This window comes from Canis lupus, chromosome 1, assembly GCF_011100685.1.
Source record: "Canis lupus familiaris isolate Mischka breed German Shepherd chromosome 1, alternate assembly UU_Cfam_GSD_1.0, whole genome shotgun sequence".
Taxonomy (NCBI): Eukaryota; Metazoa; Chordata; class Mammalia; order Carnivora; family Canidae; genus Canis; species Canis lupus.
Genome location: NC_049222.1, coordinates 107,556,125 through 107,580,138, shown reverse-complemented (window position 1 = coordinate 107,580,138; position 24,014 = coordinate 107,556,125). Strand labels below are relative to the sequence as shown.

General features: G+C 56.4%; 2 protein-coding genes across 2 annotated transcripts; one reads left to right on the top strand and one right to left on the bottom strand.

Moving 5' to 3' along the window:
- Positions 1-3,981: 3,981 nt before the first annotated feature.
- On the bottom strand, positions 3,982-7,835 carry RRAS (RAS related). Its single transcript, XM_038528223.1, has 6 exons — positions 7,657-7,835; positions 5,628-5,715; positions 5,398-5,500; positions 5,208-5,316; positions 4,407-4,525; positions 3,982-4,331 (listed from the first exon to the last, which is right to left on the bottom strand). The coding sequence occupies exons 1-6, from the start codon at positions 7,807-7,809 to the stop codon at positions 4,247-4,249; spliced, it is 657 nt and encodes a 218-aa protein (XP_038384151.1). The 5' UTR covers positions 7,810-7,835; the 3' UTR covers positions 3,982-4,246.
- Positions 7,836-9,538: 1,703 nt separating this feature from the next.
- SCAF1 (SR-related CTD associated factor 1) lies at positions 9,539-23,064 on the top strand. Its single transcript, XM_038528213.1, is given in 12 exon segments — positions 9,539-9,978; positions 12,199-12,312; positions 12,551-12,608; positions 13,360-13,454; positions 13,781-13,881; positions 13,976-14,091; positions 16,954-19,818; positions 20,475-20,533; positions 20,535-20,558; positions 20,789-21,007; positions 22,217-22,345; positions 22,628-23,064. Coding segments are annotated over 11 exon segments (3,966 nt in total). The 5' UTR covers positions 9,539-9,978; positions 12,199-12,204; the 3' UTR covers positions 22,820-23,064.
- Positions 23,065-24,014: the final 950 nt, after the last annotated feature.

Here is a 24,014-nt window from a genome sequence, read left to right as displayed (position 1 = left end):
GCTTAACCACCGAGCCACCCAGGTGCCCCAAGATTGTATGTATGTATATATGTATTTATTTATTTATTATTATTTTTTAAATATTTATTCATGAGAGGCACAGAGAGAGGATCAGAGACACAGGCAGAGGGAGAAGCAGGCTCCCTACAGAGACCTGATGCAGGTCTCTATCCCAGGATCCGGGATCATACCCTGAGCCAAAGGCAGATGCTCAACCCCTGAGCCACCAGGCGTCCTATATATATATATATATATTTTTTTTTTTTTTTTTTGAAAGAGCAAGCATGAGCAGGGGAGAGGGAGAGGGAGAAGCAGACTCCCCGCTAAGCAGGGATCTAGATTGGGGGCTCGATTCCAGGACCCTGGGATCATGACCTGAGCCAAATGCACTTATCAGACTGAACTACCCAGGCACCCTAAAGTGGCTTTTTTAAAGGGTGCTGATTGGCTGTGGGCTGGAGTCCTCAGTTCCTTGCTATGTGGGTCTAACCATGGGGCAGCTTGTGTGTCCCCAGGACATGACATCTGGCTTGCCCCAGAGCAAGTGGTCCCAGGGAGAGAGCAAGAAGTCACAAGAATTTTATGTCCTAACATACAATTGCCTCCTACATACTTTTCATTGTAAGGGAGTCATTAAACCCAGTACCCATTCAAAGGGGGATTTAGCTGTGCTTCTAGGAGGGAAAAGCAAAGGAATTTGTGGATCTATTTATTTATTTTTAAGATTTCATTTATTTATTCATGAGAGACCCAGAGAGAGAGAGAGAGACAGAGACACAGGCAGAGGGAGAAGCAGGTCCCATGCAGGGAGCCCGACGTGGGACTCGATCCTGGGGCTCCAGGATCACTCCCTGAGCCAAAGGCAGACCGTTTGTGGATGTTTTTAAAGTGGTACAGGCTGTGGCAGGTGTCAGGGAGTTGACCAGCTTTTTCTTGGCTGCCTAATGTAGACTCAAGTGTGGATCACTTGTGGTTTTGAACCCTGAAACTACGAGGTCATGTGCAGACTAGCAGTTGAGAGGCCAGCACATGGGGCTGTGGGTGAATTCCTGTGTTCTCAAACTTGGTGCTGCTCAGAATGTGCCCCAGGGTTGCTGCCCTTGGGAGTTCTGTCCATTGCTTACCCCACCCCTCTGCAAGAGCTTGTAGAAATGTAGACTCTGGGCTGAGTCTCCAATGTGCTGAGTCAGAACCCACTTTTGAGCAAAATCCAGGAAGATTCTAATGCACACTCACATTTGCGGAGCAGTGTCGTAAAGTAAGAAGTGACAATCTGGAGGTCAACTGCAACCCAACGTGTAGGCAGTGATTAAGCTGTTGTCATTCTAGAGACCGGAGTGTTATAAAAAATGGACTATTGGTATTCTAGAACCCTGGCTTCGGCACTGATGATGGTTGGTCAGTACGTACTGACCCAGTGTGAGATTTAAGGGTAGACCATCAGAATTCTAGGTAGATTCTCTTCCTGGTGAAATTGAGGAAGAGCCCCCATTGTCCTATAACCTTGGATGTTGTCTGGACCAACACCAGTGTTAATGACTCTAGAGCTCTGGCTTTATAGTAACATTTAAGGATCTTCATGGGAGAGTCAATGATGGATGATAGGCTTTTAAAATTAATGGGAGTTCAGAGGGGCGAGGATGAACCATTGGTATCCTTGAACCATGGCCTGTAGCACATTGGGATGCAGCCTCAGAGGCAGTGACATGTTCAAAGTTCTGGCACGTTCAAAGTTCTGGTATGTCAAATTGTAGCCAAAGTTTTCACCATCAGTGTTGCCTCAGATAGGAGCTCTTCTATAGCATGTGGGTGGCTTGTTCAGAAGGTGGGCGGCAGGGCAGTATCCTCCCTTTGGGGACCAGGTAACCTGGTGGTGGATTTTGGAATCCAACTGCCCAAACTTGAATCTCCACTCTAGCACTAAGCAGGTGGGTTGGATACCAGCCCATATCCTCAGCTTTGTCATTTGTAAGATGGGCTTTTGTCGACATGCAGGAACACCAAATGTTTGAAGCACTTAGCACTGTCTGGCTTTTAGTGCCTGTTAGCCATAGCAAGATACCCCAAGAGGCTTATTGGAGGTCCAAGATGTGGCAGAAGGAGGAGAGAGTGGCAAAGATGGATAAAGAGAACCCTCAAAACCCTGAGGGACTTTGAATCGTTGACAGGGCCCACCAGAGCCTCGAGGAGAGCAGGAACCAGAGAGAGGTGCCCATGGACCTAGGGAGATGCCAAGTAGGCCACGCCAGCCCCCTACACCGCTCTCTGATGAGCTCTGGGTAGGTGGTGATCGCAAACCATCCAAAAATGGCCTGCCAAGTTGTGTGGGTTTGTACGTGTGCCTTTTCCTGAGGGTAAGCAGTAGCTTTCATCACCTCTGCAAAGTGCATATTTGTCCTTAAGTGGGGTGTCCCAGCCAAGAACTTGGCCCGGAGAGACAGTGCAAAAAAGACAGGCCTTCTGCCAGAGCAGCGTTGCCAGGGGGACCCAGGGAGAGAGACCTTGGCTTGGGACTCCACTGACCCCTGAGAGTGCCTCACCTCCGGCTGGGGTTAGGTGGAGATGTCAGACTTTGTCTGGAAAGTGGTAGAACCCAACCTCCTCCCACTCCCTCTCCTGCAGGGGTTGGGCCCCAAGTGAGCAGAGGGAGTGAATGGGGAGCACAAAACGTTGGAGCCACGCTTATTCCCAGGACGGAAGATTGAACACAGGCCAAGGATTCTGTGATAATGAAACCCGGAAAGGGATATTTAGCTAATCATTGTTCTAATCTGGAATACAGAGGGACATTCATGGTTCTGGGGCAGGAGGAGAACAGTGGGGCCTCGGTCACTGATAGAGAGTGCTTAGTATATTGCAAATGCTGTTTGTCTTCTGGGTGCAGATCTCTTGCTAAAGGCCTCTCGGAAGTAGCTCTGTGATCACCCCCGTTTTACAGCTGAGAAAACAGAGGCACTTGACTGAAGTTGGCAGAACTGCTGCCAGGGCCATCACTTACCCTTGAATCAGGAAGTGGGTTCTGTGGTGGGTGAGGGGATGGGTCAGTTTGGGTCCAGGGGCCCACAGATTTTTGCCCAAATGTAGCAGATGTGGGAGTAGGAAGATAGATCAATTGGTGACAGTAATGGGTGCAGATCAAAATGCCAGGGCATGGGGACTGAGGCTGAACTTTTTGACCTGCTGTGTTGACTAGGTGTTGGGGTTCAGGGATGCCTGTCAGGCTTGGGAGATGGGCGAGCGGTGGTCTCCCAGTCTGGCACCAGCCTTCCAGGTTAGCAGATTGCAGAATTGGGGTTCCTGGGTTGAACATGGGGGACTCCAAGGGTTTCCAGACAAGCGAGTTAGCAACTATTTGGGGTGGCCATAGGATGACTCCACCCTCTGCCAGGGGAGAGGTTCAGACGGAATGTGTCTACACTGGCCACGAGTTGGATTAAGGGTTTGGACTCAGATGTCAGCCCAATTGAGAATTTTCTGGAAATGGGAACTTGCCAGCCACCTGCTTAACACCATTCCGCCCACCTGTCCCTTCTCCCTCCTGTAGCCAAAAGGTCTGTCTTCAATACATATTGGAAGTGAGAAGGGGCAGGCAGGGGCTATAGCATGGGCCCGTTTCCAAGATCCTGGAGACTTCTAGAACACCACTACCCAATAAATTGAAATAGCCATGTGTAGCTTCTGGCTATCTTAAGTGAACAGTGCAGTTATAGAACTTTCCAGCAAAGAAAAACTTTTTTTCAGGTGTTCCACCCCTATCCCAGCAAAATGCCCACTGAAACACAACAGGGCAGAATGGCCCTGTTGAAGGTGAAACGGGTCCAGACACCTGGCCTGTCTTGTCTTCTGAACCCCCCCTCACCACCTCCCTACCGAGTCAAGGGTTCAAGATCCTATGGACAGAGGTGGAGTGAGGCTTTACGTGTTTGTACCCAGTCCACCCACCACCCTGGAGCCACTTTTCCCTTCTCAAGAAGCACTTTCTGACATTGGCAGTGACGTTTATTTCCCTGGGGGTAGAGAGGGGAGTTATATACAGCAGTGACCCAGAAGCCCGGGAGCCCCTCACCCAGGGGCTTGGGTGGGGAAGGAAGGCTTCGGCAGTAAGGCACACAGTGGCGATGTCCTGGAGAAGGCCAGGAATTTGGGATGGGGGTGTAGTGTATCCTGGGAAACCCAGAAGGGGAAAGAGCTCAGTGAAGGCAGCTGGTCCCGAGAGCTCATGCTGGCTGCTCCTTTTGCACCCGGGCTAGAGGAGGACGCAGGGACAGCCTCCGTCTTTCTTCCTGGGGGCACTGGGTGGGCTGGGCGGGAGCTCCTGCTCCTGGTACTTCCTGTGGGGAGAAGCTGGTGAGTCTGGGTCACAGGGGCCAGGGGCATGGACAACAAGGGAAGGGCGCTCTGCTCACCGGACAGCCCGCACCAGCTGCTCAAAGGCCTCGTCCACATTGAGGCGCAGTTTGGCTGAGGCCTCGAAGTAGGCCACGTGGTGGGAGGCGCCAAAGGCAGAGGCTTCAGATCGGGGGACCTGGGACAGGGACAGGAAACAGGGAGGAGAGGTATCAGGTGTCTGTGCTCGATGCGGGGGGGGGGGGGATGCAGCTGTGGGACGCACAAAGACACTATGCTCTAAAGGGGGTGACAGTGTGGGGGTCACATAACAGAGTTGAAGTTCCAAGGAGATCATGGGGAACATGCTAAGGAGGCTCGGCACCATTAAGGAGTCTGGGAGGGCACCACAGACCTTTGCACTTCTGAACATCTACATCAGATAACTGAGGTCACGCCACACTCCCACCCGCAGAGAAGTCAGGGTGCTCCCTACAGAGGCCTGAGCAAAGGTCCCAAGGCTGGAAACCCCCCAAAGGCTTCATTTGAAAGATGAGTTCTGTTGTGGCAATCACCATAGTCTCTGTGTGTAGGAAGTGCTGAGAGCAGAGAAAGGAAGGGACAAGACCTGGTGGGAGTCGAGTGCCAGGTGGAAGAGCTGGGGAGCCCTTTGTCCCATCCAGCCATGGTCTTCCAGGGAAGACCCAACTTGGAGGATTTAGTGATGTGCGTGACAACAGAAAGAGCAGGACCAGGGGAGCCAGAAGAGGATGCTGCAGTGAGGACACAGAATATGCACTGAAAGAAGCCTCCGAGGCTGAGATGGGGCCCCCTGGTGTGGCGCCAGGGGCAGGGAGTGGGGGGGATGGGGTATCCCAGACCTGGCGCTGTGTCTCCAGATCAGCCTTGTTCCCAACCAACACGATGGGGAAATCGTCTCGGTCCTTGACTCGGAGGATCTGCGTGAAAAGCTTGCCCACCTCGTTGAAACTGCGGAGGAAGCCCGAGGGTGAGGTCTAGCCAGCCGATCGGCGCGGTCTGCCCTGCTCCACCACCCTCGCCTCCTCTCACCTCTGCCGGTCATTAATAGCAAACACCAGCAGGAAGCCGTGGCCAGCGCGCATGTACTGCTCCCGCATGGCACCGAACTCCTCCTGGCCTGCGGTGTCCAGGACTGCAGATGGGGAGAGGGGCCGCTGTGGGGATGAGGCTCCCAAAAGCCACTCCAGGGAGCCCTCAGCCCCACCACGATCCCCAGCCCTCCCCCACCTCCCCCTGGGTCCACTCCCTGCTGCCCTCACTGTCGAGCCGGGCCGGGACACCATCCACCGTGCAGATCTTCGTATAGGAGTCTTCGATGGTGGGATCGTAGTCAGACACAAAGTAGGACTGGTGGGGCAGGGAGAAGATACTGTTACTGCAGCTCCTGCAGGACCCGCAGTGCCCCAGGAGAGATGATGTAGCCCTGCTCCTGGACTCTGTCTCCCCCTTCATTCTGGGTCCCTGTTCCCCTCTCTGTGGGTCTCTCTCTATCCCTTCCTCCCGCCCTACCCAGTCTCTCCTTTTTCTGAGTCTCTCCCAATCCTCAATCTTTCTGGTATAAAACACATCTCCTACATGGTGATTACATCCTGGCTGTGTGGCACTGAACAAATCACTTCCCCTCTCTGAACCTCAATTGGAAATTAAGGATAAAAATAGAACTACACTTAATCTAGCGTTTGTGAGATTCCCGGGAAATCCCTGTTAAGCATTTAATGTATGGCCTGGATATAGTAAGTGCTCAGTTATTGGGAACTCTTATTGTCCAGAATATCTGCCTGTCTGTATCTCTCCCTCCACCTCCTCCTCTTCCCTCTTTTTTTCTCCTTCTTCTTCCTCCTCCTCCCTCTCCCCCTCCTTCTCCTCAGGCAGCTTCTTGTGTCTCCTCCCAGGGGAAGGTCCCAGTTCCAATCCAGCAGCAGAGAAGCTGCCCCACCCGCAGGCTGGGCCCCTCCCTTCCTGCCTGGGTCACGCCAGCCTCCAGCCAGGCCTTTGGCCAACTTTGGGTCTGCCCCTGGGTGCAAGGGGCCCAGGGCTGGGGCCTTTTTCTGTTTGGGCCGGAGCTCCCATGCAGGCACTGGCTGGGGTCTCTTGAGGGGTCTGGGGCTCAGCAGTAGCATCTCAGAAGCAGACACCTTTCTAAGGTTTCTTTAAGGTGGGAGGGTTCCCCTTGGGAATGGGGTGGAGGTTTCCTGGGCAAAGGGTGGATTTTCGGGAGAGAAGGGGTAATCTGGTAGCTGGGGGTCTGAGAGCTGCATCCTGTCTGTTAGGGGAGGGATGCTTGGTGAGGGCTTGTCCTGAAAGGAGGGTACAGGGATCACGCCATGGGGGGGATTACTGGCATGTCTTCAGAACACATCTGGAGAAGTAATCAGGGTGAGAGCTGGGGAGAGCCCAAAATGCACACTTGGGAGGTCTGTCATAGAATATAGGTGCATGTCTCAGATACCCTGAGATGCATTTATAGGGTCAGAGAAAGTCCTAAGAAATGGGTCTCTCTGGGGGTGTCAAGAATCTGAGGGCTTCTTCATGGAGGTGATTTGGAGGCTAGCCAAGGTTTCTGAGAGGCGCTCAAGGAGTTAGACTGAAGGAAAACTCAACATGGAGGAGTGAGTGGTTTTCCCTGGGGGAGGGTGGAGATCTGGGTCTGGTGGGATGGGGGCTCCTCAGGACAGGACGTGTGGTCTTAAGAGTCCTCTGGAAAGACCGAGGGGCAGGATCTTTCTGAAATCTCTTGGGTCTGAGGGGGTCTCCCTCAGGACCAGATGGTCCTGGATGGGCCCCAGGCAAAGTCTGGGCACAATTTCTAGATTCTCGGAGAGCTAAGTATCTAGACTGTGGTAATCTCCCAGTTAGGCTTTGGGTGGCTAAGAGAGGAAGCTGGGATCTGGGATCTGGGGGAGATGGGGCCCAGGGTAGGGGGAAGTGACACCAGAGGGGTGGGGGCCTATGAGAGCGCTTAGGATCAAAATGGGGTGACTTCTGGACTTAGGTGCTCCCAGGAGGTGCTCAGGGTCAAGTCAGCAGGGAAGCGGGGTCTTGGATACTGGTGGGAGGAGGGATGGTGGGTTTCAGGATGCCAGTATAGGAGGAAGGTCCCTAGTGTAGGGGGTGGAGGCCCTGGAGGGGAGGGGACTCGGGGTCACCATCTGAGAGGACTTTTTTAAGATTAGAAGGTCTCATAGGAGGGTCTCAGTGATGGATCGAGAGGAAATCGGGGTCTCAGGGATCTCCCAAAGGGCTCAGTTCTGGGTCCCGGGGGCACCCCCCCGGGTGAGGGCCCACTACCTGGATGAACTGGATGGTCAGCGCGCTCTTGCCCACGCCGCCGCCGCCCACGACCACCAGCTTGTGTGTCTCGCTGGGTGGGGGGTCCCCGGGCCCCGGCCCCCCGCCCCGGGGCCGCCCCCGCCCTGTCCCGGACGCCGCCCCGCTGCTCATGTCGCCACCGCTGCCGCCGCCGCCGCTACCGCCTAGGGGGGAGCCGGGCGGGGCCTAGGGGGCGGGCCACACTAATAAGGCTACTGCATAATCATGAGCTCCGGAGAGAAGGACTCGAGTCTCCGGACACTTACGAGGCCAGGCCAGGGAAAAGGAGGAGCTATGCTAATAAGGGTAGGGGAAAGGCTTTCGTTGCGAAGGGGAATTCCGAAAGGGGCGGGAATATGCTAATGAAAGGACTCTGCTCGCCCTGAGCAGCGCCACGCGCTCTCTGCCGGCGGGCCGTCTGGGGGCGTGGCTATGCTAATAAGCGCTCTCACTCTTGCAGCAGACAGGTCGGGAAAAGTGTTCGGAGAGGTGCTATGCAAATGAGAACCCCGGAGACACCTCTTCTCAGGGCACCACCCCAGAGGCCTCGTCTTAATAGGCGGGGCTGGTCGACTCGCGCGCGGCCGTATATAGGCGCGCTCCGAGGAAGGAGCTGGTCTTGAGGGAGGCTCCACCTCCGTCCTGGGATCTCAGCCAAACTTCCGACCCGGGCGTCTAGGCTGGACGCTGGAGTCTCCGCCCGCTAAGGGACCCAGGCTTCCGGTTCCCGGAGTCCCTGCCAAGCGGAAGACAGACTGGGAGGGGAGATGGGGCCCTGGAGGGGGACAGCGGGGTAACGGGACAGGGAGGGGCCGTGAGATCACTGCATTCCTAATCCCTGAGCCAGCTCGCCCAAGCCGGGGTAGCTGGGTCATGAAGGGCCCAGGGCCAGGATTTCTGAGTCTTGAAGGAAGAAGAGGCTGAGGAACCAGATTCCGGGGTCTCTCGGAGAGAATGATTACTGAAGGCCTGGACTCCTGGGTCCGGGGGAGGAAGGGATCTGGGAGTCCTTACTACTAGGTTCAGTAAAGGAGGGAGCTGAGGGCCCAGACTCTTGGGTACAGGGGTTGGTGAGGCCGGGAATTCAGAATTCTGGATCCGAGGGAATTCGAGTTGGGAACCCCAACATTTGTGTCTGTGTAAAGAACGAGCTTGAGACCGGGAATGGTCTGAGGAAGGAAGGGCCCTCAGGCCCGACTCAGGGTTGTGAGGAAGTCAGGGTTGAACTCCCAAGTCCCAGGGAGGAGGAAAATGGGAGTCTGGACTCCTGCTAAGTGAGAGGAAATCGGAATTTGGACTTTTCCATCCTAAAGGAGGAGGTTGTAGGGTCGGGCTCCTTGGTTCTAAATTTAGAGGGGACTAGAAGACGGGGATTCTGGGATCCCCAGAAGGTGGGCGGCGCAACTCCCAGCCAGTCCAGCTTTTTTTCTACTGTCCACTCTTCAGAACTACAATTCCCTTGCAGCGGCCCTGCTGAGTGCTCTTACGTCACTTCCTGTTCCGCAGCTCTTTCCGCGCGCGCGCAGGGCACCGTGGGGCCTTGTTGCGGGCTACCACAGCCCCGCCCACTTCACCTCTCACCTCATTGCTGTCCCCGCGCGACGGTGGCGACGTGCGGACTACGCCTCCCGGCGTCCGTCGCGCGCGCCCCTGCCTAGGTGCCCCATTGACTTCTGGGAAACTGAGTCCGGAGCCTTCCCACCAGCCTTCACGGCACCGTGCTCGGTACTTGAAGTCCCGGCAAGCTCGGCGGCGTTTTAGCTCCGCCCCTCTCCTCCCTCTGCTCGCGAGCCCCCCCAGCCCGCCCCGCCCCGCGCCGGGGCCGGAGCCGCAGCCCGAGCGGCGGGGTAAGATGGCGGCGGCAGTCTGGGCCGCGGGGCTCGGGCCTATCGGGGTGGGCGGGGCGGAGTCGGGTCGCTAGTTGTCCCGGGGTCCTCCCCGCACTCCGCGGGGCCTGGAGGACTTAGCGGGGCGGCCTCGGGCCCGGGAGCGGAGACGGAGCCTGGCGCCGAGCGGGGGGCCTTCTCAAGGCCCCGGGACGCGTCTGTGGGTTCCGGGGGGCATCTGCGGGGCGTCCCCGTGAGGACTGGGGACGTCCACCGGGACTGGAGCCTGCCCTCCATCACTTAGCTGACCTGGGTCATTTCTCTAGACACTGTTGATCGTCTTTATGGGCTGACCCGAGGTTAGGGTCTGTTGATAGGGTTCTGGGGCCATCTTGAGATCTTGAGATAATGTCCCAGGGTGAAGGAGGTCTGCAAGAGCTGAGGAGTATCTGCAGAACCATCTCTAGCGCCCGGGGTATGTCTGTTAGGGCTGGGAGTGTCTACATGGGCTGACTTGAGGATGCAGCTTACCTGCATGGGTCTGGGGCCATTTAGCGGGCCTGGAAGAACTGTTCGAGGGCTAGGAAGTCTTTTAGGGCCACCTAGAGGGGTGGGATATGCCCACCAAGGGAGGGAGGCAAATACTGAGATGTACTGAGAGGCCAAGGTGGGTCTCTAACATCTGAAGAGTGTCTAATCTAGGTGACAGGAGGCTGGAGGCAGTTAGAAGGACCTGGAACCATCTAGGTGGCTTTCAATGTGACTGCAAGAGTGCAGTCTTTATGCCTGGAGCAAATTCAAATGCCTTTTGGGGCTGGATAATTGCGTGGAGAACAAGACAAAGGAGAGTATTGGAAAATTTGCCCAGCTCTTATGTACTTGCACTTATGAATGCAGTTCAAGTGAAAAATGTTTTTAAATTCTGTATTGTCCTGGAACTATAGAGATTAGAATTAGTCCACATTAGGGTGGGGGAAGTCTGTAGGATCCTCTAGAATCACTTAGTGCAATGCTTTTCGAACTATTTTGACCTTGATCTATACAGTAAGAAGTACATTTTTTTTAATTGAGACCCAGTGCATACTGATACAGGTACTTAATACCAAAGTCCCATTAATTAGTATCCCATTTAACTACTTGTGATATACTGCGAAGAATTTTCTACTGCGTTCAATTTTTTTTTTTTTTTTTTAAATAACAAACTATTTGTGAAGCACCATACTGCTATCAGACTGTAGTTTGGGAAACAGTGTTCTAGAGGGACATAGAATGTCTGCAGAACCTTTTCATGTTGAAAAGATCTAAGGAGCCATGGGCGTGTCGGCAAAGTCTGGTGCTTGTCTAAATGGGCAAAGGAGCATCTTCATACACTGCAGAGGGCTTGGAGATCTGTGTGTCTGTACTTAGCAGATCTTGATTAGGCTTCTGTTAGGTGACAGTCACTGTAGCATGTGCTTCCCCCAGAGGTGCTGGAGAGCAGCTCCAGGGACTGGGAACTGTCCATAGGGGTTTATAGGCAGGACATGTTAGTGGGAGTTAGGGAAGGAACCACAGGCTCACAGCTGGAAGCTTTGGCTTGGCTTGGAAATCTATGGTAGGAGTGAGACCCGGGACCTGGGTGTTTGCTTTGCAGGTAGGCAGCTGGGAGAGCGGAGGAGATAACCTGGGCTTCTGAAGACAAATAATGCTAATCATTGTTACTTTGTATCAGGCACCTGAGCTGCATTAACTCTGTGGGGAAAGTCGGTCCCCTTTCATTTCTCACAGTCCTTCTTGGAGGTAGATATTTCAGTTGTGCCCATTTAAACACAAGTTGGGTGGGGGGTGGTTGTGGTTTCAAAGCTCTCTGGGAATTCTGAGACTGGATATTGTTTCCAAAGTAGTAGATTTGATGGTTACAGGGAAGCCTGCCTCTGAAAGTTATGGGTTCTGAAGCCCTAATCCAGACACCCACCAGTCTGAAGGATAATCTTTCAATTTTAGTATAATCTAAGAATTTCTGTACTATCACGAAAGCTTGAGCCATGCTTTCATACAATGGGCAGATGGGCAAGAGGTAGATGCCCTCCATGGGGTCAGGTGGACAGCATGTCTTTCTGAAAGTAGTGTTTTCAATTCAGTTCTGGTCTTGTACATCACCCTATTGTAGTTCCATCTTTTGTCTATAAATAAAATTTTTTGGTTCTGTGCTACTGAGGAGAATTGATGCTCTGGGAAGTTGTGTGATATTTGAGGTGCACCCAGCACACTGGCACACATCTCGGTTTGGGAAAGGAGGGTATACGAGACTATGGGACACAGTGTTTGAAGTCACAGCTCAACCAAAAAAAGTCTTGGCATTGGGTTGGCTCTTAAAGGATGGTGGGCAGTGAGGTCTTAAAGCTTGGTCATGGGGGAAACTGGGGAATTTGGGAACATGGTGTTGAAATAGGAGGCTGGGAAGCCCTCCCTTCCACAGAGAAGGCAGCAAGCTGAGATCCAGGCAAGGGAAGAGAGCCTGATCTGGTCCCTCTGATGTCTGCACTGGGCCTGGGACTCACCCAAAGACTGGAGTGTGGCGGAAGAGGAGAGGGATGCCGGACAGCATGCTGATCAAAGCAATGTTGGAGGCCCTTGAGGTCTTTGTGTCCATTTCTTGCTTCACCCCTGCCCCCCGCCGGCCTCCACTCCACACTCTCACCCCTTCAACCACCAGGTGACCATGGAGGAAGAAGATGAGTCTCGAGGGAAGACAGAGGAGTCGGGTGAGGATCGGAGTGATGGTCCACCAGACAGAGACCCTACGCTTTCTCCTTCTGCCTTTATCCTGGTAAGGCTGCTAGACACCTGGGGCCAAGGGAGAGATGGGCTGCAAGTTTGGATTTCAGGGCCCAGGAGTTGGGGAGGAGGGGCTGGGGGCCTGGACTTACGGCTCCGCTGAAGGGTTCCAGTATGTTTGTATGGGTGTCTGGAATGGCTGTCTCCCAGGAGGAGAGCTTGTGACCATTTGCACGAGTTCCCTGACTGTCCTTTCTTTCCATCCCGTTCATCCTCCACCTTTTCTCTAGCGGGCCATTCAGCAGGCTGTGGGAAGTTCCCTGCAGGGGGATCTGCCAAATGATAAAGGTATGATGGGTTCTGATTCCTCTTAGCCTCCTGTCCCATCTCTGTGTTCTTTATCCTAACTTCATTCAGAACTGCTTTTCTGAGGTCTCCTGGGTACCACCCTTGTGCTGGCACAGGGAGCCAAAGATGGGTCAGACACCACAGCTGCCTCGGAGGGACTCCCATCTGGTGGAGGGGAGACCCTGTCACAGCAAAGAAGTAGCCCAAGCACTATGAGAGGGCAGGAGGCCCGGTGAAGCTAGCGTGGGGGGCAGGGGGGAAGATGGGGTCTGGTAAAGCTTCCTAGAGGGGGAGACAGGTGAACTGGGTCCCTAAGCATGTATTAGGGCTGCCTGGTAAAGAGGAAAGTTTGGTAGGCAGAGGCACCCAGCAGGCACCCAGCACCAGGGCATGTTGCAGGACTGAGTTGTGGTTCTCTGGGGCTGGTGGGCATGGAGTTGTGAGCAGGAGGCAAGGCAGGAGAGCTCTGTGGGGACTGGGTCACAGCAAGGCTCTGATGCCAAGCTGACTTGTCTGGGCATCATCTTGAGGGCAGCTGGGAGGATGGATGGGTGAGAGTGTTGATGCCTCAGCATGCTGTTGGGGATGTCCTTCTGGGACCCAAGCTGGGACATGGTGGATGAAGGCAGGGAGAGCAAGCAGGAGCTTGGTTCCCTTGACGAAATCTAGGGCAAACTCCTCTTTCCCCTGCCCCACGAAGTCTCTGCAACTAGTCCCTTTTTTCCAATCCCCCATGCAAATCTCTCTCCAGATGGCTCCCGGTGTCATGGCCTTCGGTGGAGGCGCTGCCGGAGCCCACGGTCAGAGCCCCGTTCCCAGGAGTCTGGGGGGACTGACACAGCTACTGTGAGTAAGAACAGGGGGCTGGGGTCCAGACTCTTGGGATGGGGGGATGAAGGTCACTGGGGCCTGGATCCTAGAGATGGGTTTGGGGACCCAGACTCCCGGGGCTGGGGTTGATCAGCAGTGGTGTTGGAGGATCTGAGGGCATCATCTGTAGGGGTGAGCCTGGAGTCCCAGAGGCAAGTCAGGGTGAGGGAATTGGTTGGATCCCTGCATTTTCTTGGGGTTTCTCATGTTTGGGTTCCTGAGAGTTTAGGGCCTGGGGAAATGGGATTTGTGGGTCCTCACATGAGCAGGGTCAGGTTGGAGCCCCTCCTGACCTATTCTAGGTGTTGGACATGGCTGCAGACAGTTTCCTTGCGGGGCTGGTGAGTGTTCTGGATCCCCCAGATACCTGGGTTCCTAGCCACCTGGACCTGCGGCCTGGCGAGTGAGTAGTTGGGCAGCCGGAGTGGGGGAGGCCTTTGGCATGGGAGCCAGAAGCTTCCCCCAGGTTCACTCACCCCCTTTCTTCTGCCCTGCAGAAGCGAGGACATGCTGGAGCTGGTGGCCGAGGTCCGAATCGGGGACAGGGATCCGATCCCTCTGCCCGTTCCTAGCCTGCTGCCCCGTCTCAGGGCCTGGAGGATAGGCAAAACGGGTATGTGGGGCCAGGGTAGAGCTGAGCAGGTGGCCTCAGAGTTGTGCGGGAGTCGGCTGTTGTTGGTAGTAATAGTAGCTAGCCGTCATGTCACTTAGACAAAATCTTTAGGTCTTTGCCTGTTAGACCAAAATAAAGGCTGTGCATACATGCAGACTTACGTAGAGCAAACACTGATGTGATCACCAGCACATAGGAGTAGTTAGTGCGTGTGAAGCACTCGGTGTCTAGGGCTCTCCGTGGCAGTGTAACTGCACTAGAAATTCATTTCCCTGAGACCTGGGGACTCTTAGCATCTCTGTCTTCCAGAGGAGTAAAGTCTGAAAATCATTTGTTGAAGGTGGCACAGCCAGTTGCTTAGCAGTGGTCCTGGGTTCTGAACCCCGAGCCCAGGTCTGTTGGAGAGAAAGCCCAGGTTTTTGACTTCTGTGAGGACAAAAGGAAAGTCTGCTCCCCAGTCCCACATGCAGTGTGAGGCTGGTGAGCAGTGTAGAGCAGTGCTGCTCAAAACCTGGGTAGGTATGAGAATCACCAGGACAGGCTAATACACAGGTTGCTGCACCTACTCCTAGGGTTTCTCCTGCAGTGGGTCTGGGCTGGGGCCTGGGAATTTGCATTTCTAACCAGCTCTTCTTTGATGCCACTGCTGCTGGTCCCCAGGACCTGGTGGGAACCCAAGGTTTATACTTCCTTTTTTGCATGTACATCCACAGTTGGGATGGGTGAGGAGGAGAGGAAGGCTCAGTCAGCTCAGGTACAGGAATAGGGCAGCCGGGAGTCCTCTTCTGCAGCGGACAGTGGCTCACCCATGCTGTGCCAGTTTATGTTTCCCTTGCCCTTTCTTTATAGCTGTGGATTGATTTGTCCATTTGGCTCAGGGAACACTGTACCTAGGGCCACCACACGCTAGGGGGCCCACAAAAATATCTTCATTTCTTTTCAAATTAGAAGCCATAGAGGATAAGTAAACACATGGACATGGCAGTGTCCTAATAAAACTTTATTGACAAAGACAGATGGCCTGGGGGATTTGGCTCCAGGCCTTAAAGTGATATAGATGTATCTGGAACCTAAGAGCTGTTTTGCAGGGTGGGGAGGGGCGGGTTGCTTGGGTTATTCTCTTATTGCAGGCAGTTTCTTCCTCCATTTGGAAATTCTTAAAGACTTACGGAAAAAAAACAAAACTCATCTGTAATTTTATGTCATATAAAAATTACATAAAGAGGCAACAAGTCTTACAGTTCCAGACCACTCCAGCCTGAGGACTGTTTTGTACCTCTGGTGGTAGTAATAATTCAGAAGCAGGATAGTAAGAGCTCATGATCACTGAGTCCTTGTGCCGGGCACAGCACCGTTCATTCCACATAGCTGCTTATCTGGTCGCCTTGTTCTTATGAGGTGTGAATGCTATCATCACCATCCTTTTTTGTTCGTTTCCTCTCTCTTATCTCTTTCTTTCTTTCTTTTCTTTTCTTTCTTTCTTTCTTTCTTTCTTTCTTTCTTTCTTTCTTTCTTTCTTTCTTTCTTTCCTTACTTATTTTAAAGGGGTGGGGAAGGGCAGGGGGCTCGATCTCACAGCCCTGAGATCATGACCTGAGCTGAAATCAAGTCAGTCGCTTAACCAGTTGAGCCACCCAGGCACCCCCTGCCCCTGCTTTATCTTATTCCACAGCCCTCAGCGGCTGGTGCACTTTCTGTGTGGCTCATTGAGATTTCTCTCCCTGCTCAATGTGAGCTCCTTGAAGGCAGGGTCTTTGTCTCTTGTGTTCACTGTTCTGTTTGTAGTACTCCAAATAGCTCTTTGCACAAGATAGGTGATTAGTAAAAATGTACTGAATGAGTGAGTGGACCTCCATTGTAGAGATGAGGAAACCAAGGCAGGCAGAGAGGTTGAGTTACTTGTCCTTGGTCATGTCACAGTTGAGGGGATGGGATTGAGAGGTGGCTCTGGGACAGCCCTCTTAAGCCCTTGCCTTCCTGACATTGTCCACCTGGCCATCCTGATGTCTTAGCTGTCGCAGGGTCCCTATGGTATGTGGTTGAGAGGGGCATCTCTGCATCCCAGTGTGTGTGTCCAGAGGTGCAGCCCTGGTCTGTTGTCTCCATGTGTGGGATTTATGGCCCTGAGACATGTCTTCAGAAAGCAGAGGAGGGAGCACAGGAAAGCACAATTACTGGCTGATAGGAAGAGGTGAACGCTGCTTGTTCCTGTCACCTGTCAGGGGTGTCTCTGAGGCCTGAGAGAGGTAGCCCTTTGGATGGGGCTTGTTACAGAGTGAAGTTCGTGAGTGAGGGCTCAGGTGTTCAGGGCTTCCCAACTCTGCCACTTTCTGGCTCTCCGGGGGGAGCTTTCGCCTTCACAGCCGCACACTATTCCCTCAGAAAACAGGATAAATTTCCACAAGAGGCAGCTAGAGCACCAGGCTGGAGCTTGGCCTCCAGGTGGCCTTAGGTTCAAATCCCAGCCGCCCCCACCATGGCCAGTGTCTTCTGCGGTAACCCCAGTCAGGGGCTTCTTGGGCTGCAGACCAGGGGCTATTTCAGGTTATGGGGGCAACTGAGTTATGGGGGTGACTGAGTCTGTACTCCAGCTTCTCCCGGCCATGTGTCCTTTGGGAAGATACTGCAGCTCTCTGAACCTCCACGTCCTCCGGTTAGGACACAGTACCTACAGTGGGGGTTTTGAGGAGTATGCTGTGTTATGAGCCCTGTACAGTGCTGGGAGCAGTACCTGCTGGCGCAACGAGGGCTGCTGGAGGGGGGCAGTGGCTGGGGGGCCGTCCTGCTTGTGGCCCCCCTCTTGCAGACCCCAGGAGGAGGGTGTGCACCTGACTTGCTCTCCGTCTCCGCTGTTCTTTGCAGTTTCTCCACAGCCCCACTCTTCTCGACCTTCCTGTGCCCGCCACCTCCTTACCTTGGGCACTGGAGACGGAGGCCCGGCCCCACCCCCTGCCCCTTCCTCTGCCTCCTCCTCGCCCTCCCCTTCCCCATCTTCTTCCTCCCCTTCCCCTCCCCCACCTCCACCACCCCCAGCACCCCCGGCCCCACCTGCCCCCCGATTCGACATCTATGACCCCTTCCACCCCACCGACGAGGCCTACTCCCCACCACCTGCTCCAGAGCAAAAGTACGACCCCTTCGAGCCCACTGGCTCCAACCCCAGCTCATCAGCGGGGACCCCCTCGCCTGAGGAAGAGGAAGAAGAGGAGGAAGAGGAGGAGGAGGAGGAAGAAGAGGAAGAAGAGGAGGAGGAAGGTTTGTCTCAGAGCATCAGCCGCATCTCGGAGACCCTGGCAGGCATCTACGATGACAACAGCCTGAGCCAGGACTTCCCAGGTGACGAGAGTCCCCGCCCGGACCCCCAGCCCCCACAGTCAGCTCCAGCCCCTGGAACGCCGCCGCAGGTGGACTCCACCCGGGTTGACGGAGCCACCCGACGGCGTGTCTTCGTGGTGGGGACCGAGGCCGAAGCCTGCCGGGAAGGCAAGGTATCGGTGGAGGTGGTGACAGCTGGTGGAGCCGCTATCCCGCCAACCCTGCCGCCACCAGGCGACTCAGAGATCGAGGAGGGCGAGATCGTCCAGCCGGAGGAGGAGCCCAGGGTGGCGGTGTCCCTCTTTCGGGCCAGTGGCCGGGCAGCTCGACCCCCTCCTGCAGCCTCAGCGCCCCCCGCGGCCCAGCCCCCGCCCCCGCCGCCTGCCCCCCGGGCCCCTGAGGGGGACGACTTCTTGTCTCTGCACGCTGAGTCGGATGGTGAGGGTGCCCTGCAAGTGGACCTAGGGGAACCGGCCCCTGCTCCCCCGGCCGCCGACACGCGCTGGGGCGGCCTGGACCTGCGCCGCAAAATCCTGACCCAGCGGAGGGAGCGCTACCGCCAGCGCTCACCCTCCCCGGCTGCCGCCTCCACCGCTGCTGCCACCACCGCCGCCGCCGCCCCCGCGGGCCCCCCCACCCGCAAGAAGTCGAGGCGGGAGCGCAAGCGGAGTGGTGGCGAGGCCAAGGAGGCTGCCTCATCGTCTTCGGGTGCACCGCCCGCCCCGCCAGCCCCGGCCTCCCCTTGGGACTCCAAGAAGCACCGCTCCCGGGACCGCAAGCCAGGCTCGCATGCCTCGTCGTCCGCCCGCCGCCGTTCGCGGTCCCGCTCAGCCCGCCGCCGCTCGCGCAGCACTGACCGCCGCCGCGGGGGCAGCCGCCGGTCTCGGTCCCGGGAGAAGCGGCGACGGCGGCGGCGCTCAGCCTCCCCACCCCCGGCCACCTCCTCATCGTCGTCCTCGAGGCGCGAGCGGCACCGCGGCAAGCACCGAGACGGCGGCGGTGGCGGCGGCAAGAAGAAAAAGAAGCGGTCGCGGTCCCGGGGTGAGAAGCGGTCTGGGGACAGCGAGAAGGGCCCAGCGCCCACCCAGCCTCCTTCTGGCTCTGGCTCCGGCTCCCTGGGCGCAGAGCGCGACAGCCGCCGCCGGGGGGCCGTGCCACCTTCCATCCAGGACCTCACGGACCACGATCTCTTCGCCATCAAGCGGACCATCACCGTGGGCCGGCCTGACAAGTCCGACCCCAGAGGCCCCTCACCGGCCCCGGCCTCGTCGCCCAAGCGCGAGGTCCTATACGACTCAGAAGGCCTGAGCACCGAGGAGCGGGGTGGCAAGAGCAGTGAGAAGGACAGGCGCCGCTCTGGGGCTGCCTCCTCCTCCTCTTCCTCCCGGGAGAAGGGATCTCGGCGGAAGGCGCTGGATGGGGGGGATCGGGACCGAGACAGGGACAGAGATAGGGACAGGGACAGGTCATCCAAGAAGGCTCGGCCTCCCAAGGAGTCAGCGCCCTCCTCGGGGCCCCCGCCAAAGCCACCGGTCAGCAGCGGCTCAGGCTCTTCGTCGTCCTCATGCTCCTCTTCCTCCCGGAAGGTGAAGCTGCAATCCAAGGTGGCAGTGCTGATCCGAGAAGGTGTCAGTAGCACCACGCCTGCCAAGGAGGCCGCGTCTGCTGGCCTGGGCTCCATTGGAGTCAAGTTCAGCCGAGACCGGGAGAGCCGTTCCCCCTTCCTCAAGCCTGATGAGCGGGCCCCTGCCGAGGTGGCCAAAGCAGCTCCGGGAAGCACCAAGCCCAAAAAGACCAAGGTCAAGGCCAAGGCTGGGGCCAAGAAAGCCAAGGGGACCAAGGGAAAGACCAAGCCGTCCAAGACAAGGAAAAAGATCCGCAGTGGGGGCAGCGGCGGGAGCAGTGGGGGCCCAGTGACACTAAAGAAGTCCAAGGCTGATAGTTGCAGCCAGGCAGCGGGGGCCAAGGGGGTGGAGGAGACTTCCTGGTCCGGGGAGGAGCGGGCGGCCAAAGCCCCCAGCACCCCACCCCCAAAGGCAGCCCCTCCACCCCCTGCGCTCACACCGGACTCACAGACGGTGGACAGCAGCTGCAAGACACCTGAGGTCTCCTTCCTTCCCGAAGAGGCCACCGAGGAGGCTGGGGTCCGAGGGGGGGCAGAGGAGGAGGAGGAGGAAGAGGAGGAAGAAGAGGAGGAGGAGGAGGAGGAGGAGCAGCAGCCTGCCACCACCACAGCCACCAGCACAGCTGCAGCGGCCCCAAGCACTGCCCCTAGCGCGGGGTCCACAGCCGGCGACTCAGGGGCAGAAGATGGACCGGCCACCCGTGTCTCCCAGCTGCCCACGCTGCCCCCACCCATGCCCTGGAACCTGCCTGCTGGTGTGGACTGCACCACCAGCGGTGTCCTGGCCTGTGAGTGTGCCCAGGGATGGGGTGGGGTGGGGCAGGCAGAAAGGATCGAGGGTGAGGTCATGTGGGGACGGACTGAGAGGCAGTGGGGATGCCTCAGAAAGGGTAGGTGCAAGTACATAGTGACCCCCAGATTGTGAGGGGCCTGGGTGGGTGAGGGTTGATTGGGATCTGTCCAGAAGGCTCCTAGATGTCAGTGTGCTGGAAGGGAGCAGGCAAATGAGTGTGGGGGGTGGCTAGCCCAGTACAACCTGGAGGGGCAGGCCGTGTCCTGGGGGCCACCTAGAGGCAGTTGAGGCTAGGTGTAGCAGAAGGACCAGAAAGAGCAGGGCGAGCAAGGAGCAGTGTCCCTTGGGGGGATAGCAACGGGCCACAGGGGGCTTGAGTCAGAATCTCCCCTCCACCACTACCTTACTCCGAGTGACCTGGCTGTGTTTCCCCCTAACCACACACATATCTAAAGTACTGAGAACATGTGGGGGTGCAGAGTGGTTTCCTGGGGTGGCCGGAGCCCCCTTTTCCCAGCTCTGAGCTCGGGACCTATAGCTTTTCCAGCATCTTCCAGGGTGGGAGATGGCAACGGGGGGCCAGGCACCCTTCACCGGCTCCTCTTGTGTTAACTCTTGATCTCCTTGTCCTCAACACTTTGCTCCTTGCAGTGACTGCACTTCTCTTCAAGATGGAAGAAGCCAATCTGGCAAGCCGAGCAAAAGCGCAAGGAGCTGATCCAGGCCACCAACCAGGTGGGCTCCCTAGGGGAAGAGTCCTCATGGTCCCTTCCCTCATCCCCTGACTCCGGTTAAGCCAGGAGAAGAACTGCAAATCCCAACAGGCCTTGGGACAAGGAAGGGATTGGCCAGAAGAAAGCCTCTGCCCCTGGGACTGTCGGGAAATCAGGGTGGGAATAATGGGGGTGCATATTCCCTCTTCCCTGCCCCTCCGTTTGTACATCATCTCCAACTTCTTCCCACAGATCCTCAGCCACCGAAAGCCACCCTCTAGTCTGGGGGTGACACCGGCTCCTGTGCCCACCTCTCTGGGTTTGCCCCCTGGCCCCTCTAGCTACCTGCTCCCTGGCAGCCTCCCCTTGGGAGGCTGTGGCTCAACCCCTCCCACCCCCACTGGGCTGGCTGCAGCATCTGACAAGCGAGAAGGCAGCAGCAGCTCCGAGGGACGCGGGGACACAGACAAGGTGAGCTGGGCTTGGGGGAAGTGGGTGGACAGTGGCAGCTTTACAGAGAACAGGAACAGATGCTGAGATGCAGGGACCCGAGGAGAGTAGGAGACTGCTGCCAGCAAGCGGGAATGTAGAGAAAACCACAGTCATTAAACTGTAAGGAACTAAACTTTCACTCCCAAGGGATGAGTGGGAGATGGGCACTGGGCGCATATATATATATATATATATATATTTTTTTTTTTTTAAATTACGTGCCCACAGAGAGGGAGAAGGAGGTACAGAAATAAGATGTAAACACACCCACGTGCTGACAGACGTCCCTACGACTGTGGACTTACTGGCTTTTTGTGCAAGAGGGAGGGTGGTTTAGAAAAGGATGGATCAAACGTCTATTCCAGGGCAGGAGGCAGAGTGGTTGCCGGGCAGATTCAAACAGTTTTTCGTTCAGCTACGTCTGGCTCCTGCTCCTGGGCCTCCTTTTGGTCAGGCTTCGTTCGGTGCCTTTTGTCATGGTCCCAACAGCCCAGGAGGTGGTATGCTGCCCCACTCTGTCTTCGCTTTGTGTAAATTTTTTTTTTTTTTAAGATTTTATTCATTGGGGCAGCCCTGGTGGCGCAGCGGTTTAGCGCCGCCTGCAGCCTGGGGTGTGATCCTGGGGACCCTGGATCGAGTCCCACAGCAGGGCTCCCTGCATGGAGCCTGCTTCTCCCTCTGCCTGTTCCTCTGCCCCCCTCTCTCTCTGTGTAAATAAAAAGATTTTATTTATTTATTTATTCATGAGAGACACAGAGAGAGGCAGAGACTTAGGCAGAGAGAGAAGCAGGCTTCACGCAGGGAGCCTGATGCGGGACTCAGTCCGGGGACCCTAGGATTACGCCTTGGGCCGAAGGCAGGCGCTGAGTCATCCAGGCATCCCGCTTCATGTAAATTTTGTACGGGCAGTGGACACGAGTATCCTGGTCCCGGCCACCAGGGACCACTCAGGGTCCAGCCTGGTGGATGCTCAAGTAACACTCAGAGGCCCTGCCCAGCCTATAGTCTGGGGTGACTGCAGCAGGAGGAGCACAGGGCAGACCCTAAGCCGGACTTCTGCTTCCAGGAGTAGCTGGATGGTTGGGGAGGCTGAGCTGGCAGGCAGGGGGCAGGCAGGCCAGGGGTTCCTGCGGGAACTCATCTGGCCTCTGCCATCCGTTCTTCCCACTCCATCACCACTTCGACCAGTACCTGAAGAAGCTGCACACACAGGAGCGGGCAGTGGAGGAGGTGAAGCTGGCCATCAAGCCGTATTATCAGAAGAAGGACATCACCAAGGAGGAGTACAAGGACATCCTGAGGAAGGCTGTCCACAAGGTGGGGCCCAGAGGGGAACAGATCACAGAGGTGGGGAGAGGATGAGAAGGAGACGGACGTGCGCGGACAGATGTACACAGACGGGGAGCCGGGAATGGTGGGTCCGCCTGGAAGGTGAGGAGGGTGACAGGAGGGCCTATTCGGCTGGCCTCGGGGGTACAGGCAGGGGCGTTGGCCTGAACTTGGGGGGGTGGCTCCCATTGTGCCAAGCAATGCTCAGCAGTCCCGGTGGAGGGGACCCTGGGGGATGGGCAGTGACCGCAGCTGCCCCTCACTCCCTAGATCTGCCACAGCAAAAGCGGGGAGATCAACCCAGTGAAGGTGAGCAACTTGGTGCGGGCCTACGTCCAACGCTACCGCTACTTTCGCAAGCACGGCCGCAAGCCAGGGGATCCCCCAGGGCCCCCACGGCCACCCAAGGAGCCTGGGCCCCCTGACAAGGGTGGCCCCGGCCTGCCCTTGCCCCCCCTCTGAGACCCTCAGCCACCCCTTCCCTCCTTCACCTCTTTGGAATTCTGGACGTATTTATGGCTCCACCTCCCCACTTCCTTCCCCCCATCAGTGGGATGATGGAGGGAGGGTTGCTGCAGGGAAGAGGAGAGCCCCCTGCCCTGCCCAGCCCTGTGCCCCTTGCCCCCAGGCCTGTCCCCATTGCCCCGCCCTTCTGTTTGTGCCCCTCCCCCAATTTCATTAAAGATTTCATGAAATGTTAGCCCCAAGCCCCATGATTTTTGCCCTTTCTTTTCAGAGTGGTTTGGGAAAGGGTTGGGAAGAGGTACGTAGGAAGTCTGGCCCAGTCTGAGGGTGGTTATAGCAGGCTGTGACGGGGGCGGGGGGTTGGGGGGCAAGTGTACTAGCCGTGCTGGGCCTCGGTCTCCTGATCGTTGTAGCAGGTGTTGGAGGGATGAAGACACAAGCAAGTGAGGCACTTAGAACCATACCTGGTACATGGTAAGCCGTTGCTATTGACAGGAAGTGGTGGGTGGGAGGTTGGGGGTCCCAGGTCCCCCCCTGCTCTGTGTCTTCCAAGCTCAGGGCAACTGAGTGCTACTTGTCTAGGCCTGGACTTGCCCCAGCAGTAGGATTTTTGTCTTTCATTGAGTTGGACTCTCTTTACCAGTCCTATGGGGTTGAGGTGATATTATCCACTCTCCTGAAGTAGAGAGGGAAACTAACAGGGGCCACACAGTGAGTCAGGGCCACACTGGCCTCCACACCATCCCCATTACCCAGAACCCAGACATAGTGAGGAGAGGTGGTAGCATCAGGGGTGCAGGAGAGGGTGGGCTTTGAGGCCGGGACACAGAACTCCTTTACAGCTGCCTGTTCCAGCCCCATGCAGAGGGGAGCCCACAGCTGGCTGGGACCGGAGGACCTGCCTGAGGTCACCCAGCAGGAGCTGGGAGGGGGCCTAAGTCCCCCCCCCCCCCCACCAGCCAACAGGCTGATCCAGCTTACTGGACTGAACAATCAGTGGCCTCAACTGTTCATAGCCAAAACTGGGGTTCTAGATTCTACCCTGGGGCCCCGATCAGAAAGTAGCAACCCTGCAGTCAGACTGGATTCTAACCCATCTTGTGTCTCCTGTCTTGCTTTATAACCTTTGCTCTTCTCTAAGCATCAGTGTCTTGGTCTGTAAAATGGAGGTGACTGTCCCCTCCTCACCAGG

What these genes read in the sequence shown, in the direction of transcription:
- RRAS (XM_038528223.1), bottom strand. Translation starts at nt 7,809, where the DNA reads ATGAGCAGCGGGGCGGCGTCCGGGACAGGGCGGGGGCGGCCCCGGGGC. An exon ending in TGACCATCCAGTTCATCCAG is followed by an intron (nt 5,716 to 7,656) that starts GTAGTGGGCCCT and finishes CTGCCCCACCAG; the next exon opens with TCCTACTTTGTGTCTGACTA. An exon ending in GCTATTAATGACCGGCAGAG is followed by an intron (nt 5,317 to 5,397) that starts GTGAGAGGAGGC and finishes CTTCCTCCGCAG; the next exon opens with TTTCAACGAGGTGGGCAAGC.